This window comes from Procambarus clarkii, chromosome 6, assembly GCF_040958095.1.
Source record: "Procambarus clarkii isolate CNS0578487 chromosome 6, FALCON_Pclarkii_2.0, whole genome shotgun sequence".
Lineage (NCBI taxonomy): Eukaryota > Metazoa > Arthropoda > Malacostraca > Decapoda > Cambaridae > Procambarus > Procambarus clarkii.
The window spans coordinates 43,080,356-43,095,161 of NC_091155.1; the positions used below are offsets into that span (position 1 = coordinate 43,080,356).

General features: G+C 42.3%; 1 protein-coding gene across 4 annotated transcripts in view; it reads left to right on the forward strand.

Annotated features, from left to right (window-relative positions):
• LOC123754105 (uncharacterized) overlaps positions 1–14,806 on the forward strand; it is a 183,726-nt gene that overhangs the window by 77,136 nt on the left and 91,784 nt on the right. For all 4 annotated transcript variants that reach the window (XM_069308867.1, XM_045736288.2, XM_045736289.2 and 1 more), the window contains exons 5-6: positions 10,284–10,448; positions 11,629–11,753. In XM_069308867.1, coding sequence (XP_069164968.1) covers positions 10,284–10,448; positions 11,629–11,753 — 290 coding nt within the window. The remainder of the gene's footprint in view (positions 1–10,283; positions 10,449–11,628; positions 11,754–14,806) is intronic.

The following is a 14,806-nucleotide window of genomic DNA, read 5'->3' on the forward strand; positions in this document are numbered from 1 at the left end:
CCCTCCCTCACCGTGGAAATCTTAAAGAGAAAACTATCATGGTGGTATTGAGGTAGATAGCAAAGGCTATTACAATAGCAAGCTCTGAGTATTACAACTAGAAGATAGAAGAAAAAAGAGAGATGATATGATCACCACTTACAAAATATTAACAGGAATTGACCAAATTGATGAAGAGGAATTCTTGAAACCAGTAACTTCACGAATAAGAGGACACAGATTCAAGCTAAGGAAACAGAGGTGCCGAAAAAATATTAGAAAGTTTTCTTTTGCAAACAGAGTGGCAGACGGTTGGAACAAGTTAAGTGAGTAAGTGGTGGAGGCCAAAACCATCGGTAGTTTCAAACCGTTGTACGACAAAGAGTACTGAGAAGATGGGACACCATGAACGTAGCTCTCGTCCTGTAACTACACTTGGGTAATTACAGGAAATAGCCCAACTGACTGCTGAAGCATGCAAAGTCTGAAGCATGTGCCTTTACAGAGGGTCCAAAAGAGGACTACTCTAGAAAGAGAATGCAGATGACTCTACAAAAGGAAAAAATCACAGAAATGCTTAAGCAACACAACTTTTAAAACAAAGAATAAGAAATCTGAACAGCGAGGTTGAAGAAATACTGTTGAGCACACGCTGAAGCGAACATACGAGCCTGAGGAAATGAAGCTGGAACAGAAAGCTATACAAGAGATAAAGAAAAATTCAAAATATTCACATGCAAAGTCAAAATAAAAAGCCTCTTCTAGTATTGAACCTTTACTTACAGTAGAAGGTTCATACACAGAGGAGGACAAAGAAATTGGTGAAATCCTAGGAGACCCATTTGAGGTTTTGTTTAGTATCCCATTAAACAATGTGAAAGTAGAAGATCTGGACAACTTCTTTATGAATGCTATCCAGACCTAGACATTATAATTGCTATTAACACAAACTCAGACTTTAAAAGTGAAATTGACAACATGCCCATGTACTCAGGCACCAGATCCGGACTTGTAGAACTCTACATTTCTTTATGAATACTGAATAAAGTGCCAGTAGCGCGAGCACTTGGTGTAATGTGGAGGAAGAGCCTTTAAACAGGAGGAGATGCCATCAGCACTTAAATTGGCAGATATAACTCGTCTGCACAAGGGGGAGGGGCAGTAAAGCTTTGGAAAAAAGTATAGACCAGTTGCATTAACATCACACATAATAAAAGTTTTTGAAAGAGTAATTAATAATCAAATCTCCAGTTTTATGGAAAACGATGAGCTTCACAATCCAGGTAAACACGAATCTAGAGTAGGAAGATCCTGTCTTTTACAACTCCTCAATCACTATGGCAGAGGCTCATGAACGTTAGAAGAAAGACTAAATGCTAATGAACAAATCACACGAGCCGCAGTGAGGGTTTGAACCTACGTGCTGTGTGTTCCCAGGCATTCTCTAGTCAACTGTGCCACGATGCGATCCTTGGTGCAGTAGTACCCCAGGTTGCTATTCTTTTGACCATGCAGTGGCACAGTTGACTAGAACGTGCATATGGGAACACCCAGCACATAGGTTCGAACCCTCATCACGGCTCCTGTGGATTTCTAATTTGATGTACAGTACTGTGGTTCCTCCGTTTTAGAATTTAATTCGTTCCCAGAGGCGGTTCGAAAACTGAAACGATTTTTCCCATAAGAAATAATGTAAATTTAATTAATCCATTCTACACCCCCAAAAATATTAACTTAAAATACATTTTATACATACTCATATTTTATACCACAGTATGTACAATTATATCTTGCCTTTATTGAGGATTCTTATTGGCACTTGGAAGATGGTGAGGGGGGAGAGAAGAAGTGTTAGTGTTTGGAAGGGGAGTTCCCTTCCATTATAACGGCAGTGATGACATTTCTGGGGTATTTTTCTGTTACATTTTGCAGGCATACCACAAGGAACTGGTTGTGGCTCACTGCTTGCTTGCTTGTCTTACTAAGAATCTGTCTATAGACACTTGTTTTCCCTATGCTTAAACACTTGTCTGTAGTGAGACATCACATCATCTCCTTATGAATCTCTTGTTTTTCCTCTATCATCCTTACAACTATTTCTTAGTTTGAACTTTACCACTGAATTTCTTGGAACCCATGGCATGATATATAATAAGAACTTCTATATTCACAAACCAAAAAAGCACAAAAACAATGAAATTCTTCACAGAAGTTCGTCACTAGGCAGAAGACGCTGGTAAACTGCAACTCGCCACGTGCTCGGTCGACCCATACGTGTATCAACAAACTCGAGCACCGAGGCAAACCTCGAATACCAAGTCAAATTTTTTTAAGACATTGAGCTAGACCCAAACAAATTTGAAAACGGGCATTCGAAAACCGAGGTTCCACTGTATCATGATAATGTGATTTCTGTGTACAAAATATAGTACAGATGTCTTATACATAGATTTTGCAAAGGCATTTGCAGTGTGACCATGGAGTGATAGCCCATACCATGATATCAATTGGAATAATGGGTAAAGTGGGGCATTGGATTTTAAATTTTCTGCCAGGCCCAATTAGAGAGCAAGCACTGTCTGAACATTAGAGGTCCATGGCTGTTAAAGACCCTCCTAACAAACACTAGAAATATTGCTGGAACAAAGATGGATGTATTAAAGAACCAATTAGGCAAGTTCTTGCAAGAAGTACCGACCAACTGGGCTGTAGTGGATATGTGGGCCTGCGGGCCGCTCCAAAAAACAGCCTGTTGGACCAAGTTATCACAAGTCGAGCGTGAACTCGGGCCGGGCTTGGGGAGTAGAACTCCCGAAACCCTCTCCAGGTATGCTCCAGGCAAGATACGTGGAGGGAAAAAGTTGAAAGACCCATTCTAGGCCTTCCTCCAGTATTGACAACTAGCAAGCATAGTCAGAAGAGGACGGGGAATCAAACTTTGTCCAAAGAGGCCTCGTCATATAAATACATCTTGCTATTTATGAGGGACTTTAGGACATTGTCCAAGATTACTTGAAACTTGAACCACTGAGGTATGGAGTTGAGCTGGGAGGAAATGCCAACTGCTCACAACAGCTATCAATGAGGTAAAGTGCCTAGAGCAATGGAACAAGATCTTGAGGAGATCTTAGCAGATATAGGTCGTGTCTGATCTCTACCTTGTGATGCAGGGAAATTGGGGATTTTGGCTCGTCAAATTTATTGACAGGGCAAGTTATATACCAGAGGATCCAACTGTGGTACCGGTAAAGCAAAAGTTTGAAATATGAAATTCAATTTCTCTTTATTATGCACCCCGTAGGCGGTGGTGTAAAGGGTTACAGAGGCACATAATTGGTTCAGAAACTGAACCAATATGAAAAAGAAAGTTCTCTTTGTTCAAAGAGAAAGGATTTCCTGAAATACCATGCGCTTAACATAAAAATGTATTCACTAAATTAGAACACAAAAGAAAATATGTATATACTCATGGAAATGGGAGTACAGTAATTCTCTAATTTAAGATGCATCATAAGCAAATCTACGCACAGTATCCTCTCTTGCCGACGATACCCAGGTGACGTAATGCAACCCGTTCTCGCAAATTCGTAAAGTCAATATTGACTTATTAACTACAGTGGTACCTCGGAATGCGATTGTCCCTGTATGCGAGGTTTTCGGAAGGCGAGGTGTATTTACTCCAAAAATTTGTCTCGGAAGGCGATGGTTACTTCGGGAGGCGAGTTTGTTGATACGCGTACAGCCGACCTAGCGCGTGGTCGTTCGGCGATCGTCGCCCCTCTGCCCCGCTGCCCCTCAGTTCACCATTGTCTCGCGCTCAGTGACTACCCCCACATCAATTCTTGTCGTGGATTTTCAGTGTTTTGTTGGATTTTTGGTGATTTGTCTATACAATTTGTTATTATATATCTCACCATGAGTCCCAAGAAAGCCAGTGGTAAGGATAAAGGCCAGAAAGCTCATGTGAGGATGACAATAGAGGAGAAACAAGAGATCATTCGGAAGCATGAGAACGGTACACGTGTTGTTGAACTTTGTAGGCAGTACAAGAAAGCCACATCAACAATATGCACTATACTTAAGAAGAAAAATAAGATTATGAGTGCTAATGTGGCAAAAGGAGTAAGAACATTAACGACACAAAGACCACAAATACTTGAAGAAGTGGAAAAGTTGTTATTAATTTGGATACACGACAAGGAGTTGAGGGGTGATAGTGTTTCGGAGGCCATTATTTGTGAGAAAGCCAGGGTGTTGCACGAAGACCTTCTAAAGAAGACCCCTGCAACGAGTGATGCAGATAAGAAAGAGTTTAAGGCAAGCAGGGGCTGGTTTGAAAAATTTAGAAAGAGAAGTGGTATCCATAGTGTTACAAGGCATGGGGAGGCAGCCAGCTCAGACAAACCAGCCGCTGGACGATTTATTGACGAATTTAAAGAGTCTGCAGAGACTGGGGAATACCTACCGCAACAAGTGTTTAATTGTGACGAAACAGGACTGTTTTGGAAAAGAATGCCTAAGAGGACATACATTACCAAGGAGGAAAAATCCTTGCCTGGACACAAGCCTATGAAAGATAGGTTTACGCTTGTGCTGTGTTCAAATGCGAGTGGCGATTTGAAAATTAAACCCTTGCTAGTGTATCATTCTGAAAATCCAAGGGTTTTCAAACAGTATAATGTGCAGAAAACCCGTTTGTGTGTGATGTGGAAGTCTAATAAAAAAGCATGGGTCACTAGGCTTATTTTTTCGGAGTGGGTGAATGAAGTGGTGTGCCCTGCCATAGAAAAATATCTGCAGGAGAAACAATTGCCACTCAAAGCCGTGCTTCTCCTTGACAATGCTCCTGCTCATCCTCCAGGCTTGGAAGATGATTTGATGCCTCAATACAATAAATTCCTCACAGTTAAATTCCTTCCTCCTAACACCACTCCTCTAATTCAGCCTATGGACCAGAAAATCATAGCGAATTTTAAGAAACTGTATGAAAGGGCACTTTTCCGGAAATGTTTTGAAATGACTGAAGCCACAAACCTCACCCTCAAAGAGTTCTGGAGAGAGCATTTTAACATTTGTAGTGCTTTAAAACTCGTTGACAAAGCCTGGCAAGAAGTGACTCAAAGAACCCTGATCTCTGGCTGGAGAAAATTGTGGCCTGAAGGTGTGAGAGAACTAGACTTTGAGGGGTTTGAGCCTATAAATGATGCGCCTATTGTTGAGGAAATTGTTAGTCTAGGCCAGCAAATGGGCTTGGAATTGGATGGTGATGATGTGGAGGAGTTGGTGGAAGAACACAACGAAGAACTGACCACCGAAGAACTCCTAGCCCTTCAACAGGAACAGCAAGCCAACACAGCAGCGAATGATTCTGCAGTGGAGGAGGAGGTGGCAGCAGCACCAACAGCACCAGCGAGTGTCCCTTCTGCAATAATTAAGAAGGTGTGTCAGATGTGGGAAGAGATTCAAACAACTATTAAACATACTCACCCAGACAAAGCTGTAGTAGGCCGTTGTCTTAATCTTTTCAATGACAATGTGATGCCTTACTACAGAGAGAGCTTGCGAAGAAGGGAAAAGCAAGCTTCCATGGACAAATTTGTGGTGAGGAAATCGAGCAGTGAGCCTCAACCAGGACCTAGTGGCACTCAGGTTAAACGTCCCAGGGAGAGCACACCAGAAAGGTCCTCACTGCCTGATGTGATTATGGAAGGGGACTCCCCTTCCAAACAGTAACTCCTCTCCTCCTCCCCCCTCCTCACCATCTTCCATACGCCTACAGCACTCGACAGCAAGGTAAGTAATAACTGGAACATAGTTTTGTAGGTTTATTTAGATGAATTAGGTATAAAAATTTAGTTTGATGTGGGGTTTTTGGGGTAGTCAGGGACGGATTAATTCATTTCCCTTTATTTCTTATGGGGAAATTAACTTCGGAATGCGAGTTTTCGGAAGGCGAGGCGTCTCCAGGAACGGATTAAACTCGCATTCTGAGGTATGCCTGTACGTGCATAGGTGATATACTAAACATAATAGATACCCTTAAAAAGATTCATAGAAAACACCGACCTTACCTAACCTTGTTAGTATCTTAAGATAAGCATCTTATTGCTTCGTAATTACAATTATTACCTAACCTATAATAGGTATAGGTTAGGTAATAATTGTAATTACGAAGCAATAAGCAATAACACAATCTATTATGTTAAGTATGTCACCTATGCACATATTTAATAAGTCAATATTGACTTATTAAATTTGCGAGAACGGGTTGCGTAATGCAGCCTAACCTTAACACTGTTACTGTGAACATCTTGAGCAATAACGGCTGCCTAAACACCACTGCTGTATCCAAAGATAATTTGGAGCTCGGTTGTGTTCGGGAAATTATTGGCATATATTGTAAATATTATACATTCACTAACACGTGCATGGTCAAAAACTGGCACTCCATGGGATGTCTCGCTCTGAACGACTGCACCAAACAGTCGAGAACCTTCACCAAACTCTGAACCTTCAGCTATTGGGTGTGATACTAGAGATCAAGAGAGCACTCGTCTTGTACAATGCAGACCTTCTCCGAGAATGATCAGAGGGAGCTCAAAGCGAGATACTGAACTCGGACATCATTACTTAAGTTACAGGCATTCTCTTGGAGCACCAATCAAAATGCACTTTCAACCATACACACACACACACACACATTTGATTGGGTGAACTGTGGGGTTCACTAATGTGTCCGTGGGTGGGAGGAAAGGTGCACCAAAACAATTGGTGAAGGTCAGGTCACCTGTGACTTCTGCCACTACCTGCACCACTCGGCTACCTTGTGGTAGCAGGAACCCAGCCAGGAATATACTGGCAAGATGTATAACTGCCATCTGTTAACCCTCAAACCGCTAGGGGCCCAAATGGAATTCACACCCACAGGCACAACAAAAAAAAATCCAAAAAATTCTTTCGTCTTATAGAAGTGTTCATTTTTGTTCCCTGATCACGGAAAAAATAACAAAAAAATCGTAGGTGGCATATTTTAGCCGCAATAGGGTAGGGAAGTGTGGCAAAAAAGGGGCGTTGGCAGAGCCTTCTCCAGACGAGGTCTACTCCGCCCGAGCTGTCAGACGGCAGTTGCCACAAATATATTATTACCTAATTATTTCAATGTCTCTGATTGATTTTTTCTTAGTTTTTTGCAGTAATATTATTCCATACAGTGAATTGTGGTATATTTATATTATAAAATGTGTGAACCATCGCTGTACTCAAAATTATGGTGTGCATATTAGTGATTCAATTAATATGTTCATAAAACAATAAACAAATAGTTTTGCTGTTGTTACACTATATACACAGGTTATATATAAGTATTTGCATGTTTTGTACACCATAACAAACTACTAAGTTGTTGCTTTTTGACTCACAAGACCGAGGAGTGACCGCCAAACACCAGCGAGCCACTCACTGCCACTCCCTCCCTCAACACCACCTCACTCACCCTCATTCACCTCCCACAATACTCTTCCTGTATTTATTCACTATACACAGATGTTATATATATGTATTTACATGTTTTGTTCACCATAACTGTACATCTAAGCTTGTATGGTGAGTAAGGCCATAAGACGTAGCTACTCACACAGTCAGCTGATCGGCGGTCGCCCTCAAGGCCAGACGCACTAATATTTGTCCTCCAACAATATTTTGTGGTGTTATTACGCTATATACACACATTATATATAAGTATCTACCTGTTTTATTCACCATACCTGAACAAATAAGCTGGTATGGTGCCCAAAGACCATAGTGGCCATCAGTAAACAACATGCCAAGTCGTGCAGACGACGCTCCTCCCTCACCAAAATGGCGGCTCCCAACCTACTCATCTCGCTGTTATTTCACACTATACACACGTTATATATAAGTATCTACATTTGTGTTCACTATATCGAACCACTAAGCTGGTATGGTGAGTGCAGTTAATAAATGGTGGCCACACACAGTCAGAAAACGACGCCACAACCCTCCCTCCCACAGCCTTACTCCTCCCTCCATGGAGTACAGCGCTAAATATCACCACAATCCTGCTATTATCAGAATCCTGGTCAGTTTTATCACAGTCAGGGGGCTTCAGTAATACTATCACTGCTAAATAATAGCAGTATCATTTATATTATGGTATTTGTAGGCGATGCTGTGGTCACAAGCTGAACAGCGGTGCTGTGAGCTCGTGCTGCGTGCGCCAGCCTTGGTGGCTTGCTCAATACTGACGCTCAATACTAACACCCAAGAATGTTAGCCTGGATTTTTTTTCTGGGTGGCATCTGGCAACTATCGGTCGTGGCTGTACTATAGCTGCCCCTCTCCCAGGCGGGGCGTTTAAATTATAGCGCTAGACACGAAATCGTATATAAATGATGTGCGCGGTTTCGGTTTTGTCACTGATATCATTTATATATGATATGCGCGGTTTGAGGGTTAATACAACCCGCCGTCATATGTCACCACACGCACAAGAACTGAACTGCTTGAGCAATCCCCAATCCATAGACACCTTACAAGAGGCACTTGTGTCCTTAGATAAAGGTGATAATCAATGCTAAGTGCACAGCACTGCTCAGCACTGCAGCCTTGGGGTACAAGTCTAGCTAAGAGAATACCATTCTCTCTCAGATGTGAACAAATATGACTTGTGAAGAGGCTTGCGTGCAGGATATACACACACAATAAAAGCAAGAGAAAAAGAATCAAAAGTTTTATTGCAAGACTTGCTGTGTGCTACAATGCTGTGTGTTGCCAGTATTTATGCCTTGGCAGAAATAAAAATTGGCAAGCAGATTAGCGATTCCCACCCAAATATCCTCTGCCATATAACATCCAAGAGAACAACCTTCAACATCAACCTCTACATTGACAATGGCATATTGATACATCATAGAAGCTCGACAATATCGGTTAGTAATTACAGTGCCCTTAACATTTCTTTCAAAATATACCTTGTTAATACATAGGTTTTGTGGACAGTTTTACACAGTGTGTGTGTGTGTGTGTAGACTATTTAGATAAGTTTTAGGCACTTAGTAAAAGCCATATCCATTTTGTTGTTGTATCACAATAGAGGATACAGTGGAACACATTAAGGAAAAACATGAACTGGCATCAGTAATGGTCTTGCATACAAATTATTTGTAAGCATTTATGAGCAGCATGATGAGTTGGCAAACACTTTGGTTTATGTTAATTTTGACCTATGAAACGTTATAAATTTTTTATATTTTTGTTCCGTGTTGAATACAATTCAGTTGTCTTTCCTGGTGGGTTCTTGATAGCTTGGGGTATCTTACTGTGTTGTGGCATGACCCTGAGAAGTGGTGCAAGCTTGCGAGGTCTGCACTGACCTACCGAGAGCCAGGACCAGTCTGGCTCTTGGTGAGGCTTGTGCTGACCTACCGAGAGCCAGGACCAGTCTGGCTCTCAGCAAGGCCCATGCTGACCTACCTAGAGCCAGGACCAGTCTGGCTCTCAGCGAGGCCCGCGCTGACCTACCTAGAGCCAGGACCAGTCTGGCTCTCAGCGAGACCCGCGCTGACCTACCTAGAGCCAGGACCAGTCTGGCTCTCAGCGAGGCCCGCGCTGACCTACCTAGAGCCAGGACCAGTCTGGCTCTCAGCGAGGCCCGCGTTGACCTACCTAGAGCCAGGACCAGTCTGGCTCTCAGCGAGGCCCGCGCTGACCTACCTAGAGCCAGGACCAGTCTGGCTCTCAGCGAGGCCCGCGCTGACCTACCTAGAGCCAGGACCAGTCTGGCTCTTGGCGAGGCCCGCGCTGACTTACCTAGAGCCAGGACCAGTCTGGCTCTCGGCGAGGCCTGTGTTGACCTACCTAGAGCCAGGACCAGTCTGGCTCTCAGCGAGGCCCGCGCTGACCTACCTAGAGCCAGGACCAGTCTGGCTCTCAGCGAGGCCCGCGCTGACCTACCTAGAGCCAGGACCAGTCTGGCTCTCATCGAGGCCCGCGCTGACCTACCTAGAGCCAGGACCAGTCTGGCTCTCAGCGAGGCCCGCGCTGACCTACCTAGAGCCAGGACCAGTCTGGCTCTCAGCGAGGCAAGACTGACCCAAAACCCCAAACTTGAGAGTTGGCCGTGTTAAACCTCAAAACATTTTATTTTGTGTAGGAAGTGATCTGCCCCAGGTCCCATTAAGCAGAACTAAATCTTTTATATTGTACTAAATTATACTATGTTTAGGTTATTAAACAATTGCTATCTTAGTGGAATTATATAACGTGTGTTGCTCTCTCCAATCCAGGAAAATAAAAAGCTGAGTCGCCGCAAGACGAAGCGTACATCTCCTGTGAGCGAGAGGGACATGGACGATATATTCATAAAAGAATTATGTTATGTCCGCATGCAGACAGAAATAAAGGAACACCTTTGGAAAAAAGAAGAAAATAAAAGAAGAGCTTTCTTATGGGTATGTATTTTTCTCATTGATGTAATGGTGCATAATTTTGTAATATAATGTCTGCATATATGTTCTGCTGTAAGGGCAAGACTAGACTCATTCCAACCAAAAACACCTGGAATTGTCATTTAACAAAGCTCGAGCCTATGTAATTTTTACCGGGCATCAGAGACTGCCAAGGAGTGCTCTTGTCCCCCCCCCCACTATCCTCAACAGCTACTAGGTGGTCAACCTGTCCTCTTAAAATGTCGCTTTTGGCCATTTGCCCGTATGGCCGAAAGTGGACGTAATTTGAAAATTAAAAAAATTGAAAATAAATTTGGGATTATTTTTTTTAACAACAGTAAATTAAGGGTCCTCAGAAGTTAGGTGGGCAGGAAATTCTCATAAAGTTTCAAAACGTTATGAAAAACGTGAATTGAAAGTTTCTTCTCCTAACCTGTCCGAGGAGGGCCGGACGACTCGAACAAAAAACGGAACAGTACGTCACTTTTGTGAGTCGATTTAATTTCAAATTACGTCCAAATTTGGCCATAGTGCGCATACGAGCCAAAAGTGACGTTATTTTTAAGAGGACGGATTGAGGTGGTAGCACCTTGATCTCAACAGGGCAGCCTGACTCTGCCTACCTCAAATTCCTCCCGATAGTTTTCATGTGCACTTCAGACTGGCAAAAACCAAAATGGTTCAATTAAAGCTTTACAAGTGTGTTGGTGTGGTGCCCCCACCCATGCAAAGATGCCTACTACCTTCCACCCCTCAGAACCACCTATGCTCTCTCCTCTTCTGCAGTAGAATCTGGATTTGGTTTCCTTCTAGAAGTGGCAATCTGTCCTTAGAAACTTGTTAGGCTGCTGAGTAAGCTTAGGCTATTAGTGGTCAATTATCATGCAAATTCACAAAGTTATGGTGTGTGATTTTGTAACCAGCTACGTTTCCAGACGTGTCGCCTCCGTTTATTTTCCCAGTGAGCCTGTTTTCGTGCCTGCACTGTAATCCTTTCTGGTAAGGGCTTGCAGGCTCTGCCCATGTTTGGGTAATACTCAATGGGGGCCCTTTGTCACCATTTTGCTCACCCATTCCCTGATTGCCTGATGCATCTGTTCCTCTCTTGTTGTAAATTATAGTTGGCTCTTTGATGGCCATTATAATAATTTTTTTTGTTTTGATGACATTTTGTTATTTTCAGGCTAAAGCCACACACCAGCTACTGGAGTGCCGATGTTGTTACGATGATGAGGTGCTCGAGGAGGACATGGACACTTGTAATGCTCCAGGCAGCAAGCACAAGTTTTGTATCAATTGCATCAGAAGGTAAATAAGCATGGAGACTGCTGGTTATATATTGCATGAATTGCATTAGAAGGTAAATAAGCATGGAGACTGCTGGTTATATATATTGCATGAATTGTGTCGGAAGGTAAATTAAAATGAGTCTCGATACCTGCGGTAATATTGGTAACGATAAATTATTAGTAAAGACCGTCTTTAAACAATAGAATATGTTCTACAATATATGATGCTGAGAATGTTGGATACAGCCTGAGTGTGTACACAAAGGCACGGATCGTAAGATTTCAGTAACGTAAATAATTTTTGCAATGTTCTGTATAACATTTTCTTATTCTCTTAATGTCGTGTTTGTCCAAGTTACCTTGCATTAATTACCTCGTGTTTGTTCCGAGGATTAGCACTCCCACAATGTGGTCTGGCCATGCGTCCTAGTTGGTGGTCTGGTCAACCAGGCTGTTAGGTGCAGCTGCTTACCCTGACTTGTGAATCACAGCTCAGTTGAGGTGGCCACACAGTTAGTAAACGATGCTTCTCCCTCCGTCTCTCAGCATCACTCCTCCCACAGCGCTAATTATTACAACAATCCTGCTATTATCACAACCCTGGTTATTTATATCACAGTCATGGGTCATCTGTAATACTGTATTGTCATCGCTAAATAATAACAATTATATATTTATTTTGACATTTTTCGGCGATGCTGTGGTCACAAGCTGAACATCAATGCTGTTCGCTCATGCTGCGTGCGCCGGCCTTGGTTGCTCCAACAGTACTGTGCCTCTCACACCTGAGAATATTGCCCACGATTTTTTTTCAAAATGGCATCTGTTTACAAGAGCCCTGAGGAAGCTACTGTGAACCCCGTGTAGCCGCGGGCCATTTGAATCAGGCCTGGCACCCTATGGCGTATATATACGCCATGCGCACCATGGGACATGTTACTCAGGGCGTATATATACGCCATGCGCAGTTTAAGGGTTAACGTGGTCATATCAAAATGTGGCAATGAGTGATGAAAGATGCAAAAATTGAAATGCAAGCCTCAATGTTACTAATGATGTCACCTAAGGATGCATCATATGGCAAAGTACAATAGATTGTTTCAGCAGATATCGGAGCCAACGAGAAATGAAAATATTCTAGATCTGGTCTTTACGAACAATGAAGACATTATCAGAGACATTACGATATCAGATACCACATACTCAGATCACAAACTTCATTGAAGTGCAAACGACCATCAATACTCAGAATAGACCTAAAACGTTGATAAAGCGAGAGGGGCTATTCAGTAAATTCCATTTTAATAATAAAAGGATAGACTGGGAGATAATAAACAGGGAACTTACAAACATTCCATGGGGAACTGTTCTAAATACAAGTCCTACAGAAGGAATAGAAAAACCGACTTCAGAAGCGTATCAAGTCTGTCTGAAACATGTTCCTTTGAGGAAAGCCAGAAAGAGATCTAACGTAGAAAGAGAACGCAGACGACACTATAAACGCAGGAAAAAAATAACGGAACTGCTTATGCAGACACGAATTTCCCGTCAAAGAAGGAATAATTTAAATAGGGAGATTGAAGAAATCGAGCGGAAATTGAAACACTCATATGAAACTGAAGAAAGGCAGTTAGAACAGAAAGCAATTCAGGAAATAAAGAAAAATCCAAAATATTTCTTCACATATGCGAAATCAAAAGCAAAAACCACTGCCAGTATTGGACCTATTCGTACAAGTGAAGGTTCATACACGGAGGATGACAAAGAAATTAGTGAAATCCTAAAAAAGCAGTATGAGGACATGTTTAGCACTCCAATAAACAACATGAAGGTGGAAGATCCAGACAATTTCTTTATGCGGGATATTCAAACCCCTGTAAATATAACTGATATAAACACGAGCGCACTAAATTTTGAAAAAGAAATTGAAAACATGCCCATGCACTCGGCCCCAGGTCCAGACTCATGGAATTCAATATTTATAAAGAAATGCAAAGTGCCGGTAGCACAGGCACTCAGTATAGTGTGGAGGAAGAGCTTGGACACGGGGGAGATACCGGATGCACTTAAAGTAGCAGACATAGCCCCTCTACACAAGGGAGGGAGCAAAGCATTGGCAAAAAATTATAGACCAGTTGCACTAACATCGCACATCATAAAAGTATTTGAGAGAGTGATTAGGAGTCAGGTCACCAATTTCATGGAGACCAATGACCTTCACAACCCAGGCCAACATGGATTTCGAGCGGGAAGATCACGCCTCTCACAGCTGCTTGAGCACTACGACAAAGTCACTGAGGTATTAGAAGAAAAACAGAATGCTGATGTGATATACACGGACTTCGCAAAGGCATTCGATAAATGTGACCATGGCGTGATAGCACACAAAATGAAGTCAATGGGAATAACCGGTAAAGTAGGACGCTGGATACTCAGTTTTCTGTCAAACAGGACTCTGCGAGTAATGGTCAACCATATAAAATCTAGTCCAAGTGCAGTGAAAAGCTCTGTACCTCAGGGTACAGTCCTTGCACCGCTGCTTTTCCTTATTCTCATATCAGATATAGACAAAAATACAAGTCACAGCTTCGTATCATCCTTTGCAGATGACACAAAAATCAGTATGAAAATTACCTCGACTGAGGACATTGGAAAAACTTCAAGCTGATATTAATAAAGTTTTCGACTGGGCATCAGGAAATAACATGATGTTTAACAGTGATAAATTCCAGGTACTCAGGTACGGTAAAAATGAGGACCTTAAACATAATACAGAGTACAAAACACAATCAAATGTACCCATAGTAGGAAAACAGCATGTAAAGGATTTGGGAATAATAATGTCTGACGACCTAACGTTTAAGGAGCATAACCAAGCAAATATTGTGACAGCCAGAAAAATGATAGGATGGATTACGAGAACTTTCAAATCCAGGGATCCCATCACAATGGTTGTACTCAAGTCACTTGTGTTGTCCCGTCTTGAGTACTGCTCAGTACTCACTTCCCCCTTCAGAGCAGGAGAGATTGCTGAAATAGAGGGAATACAGAGAACATATACGGCACGCATAG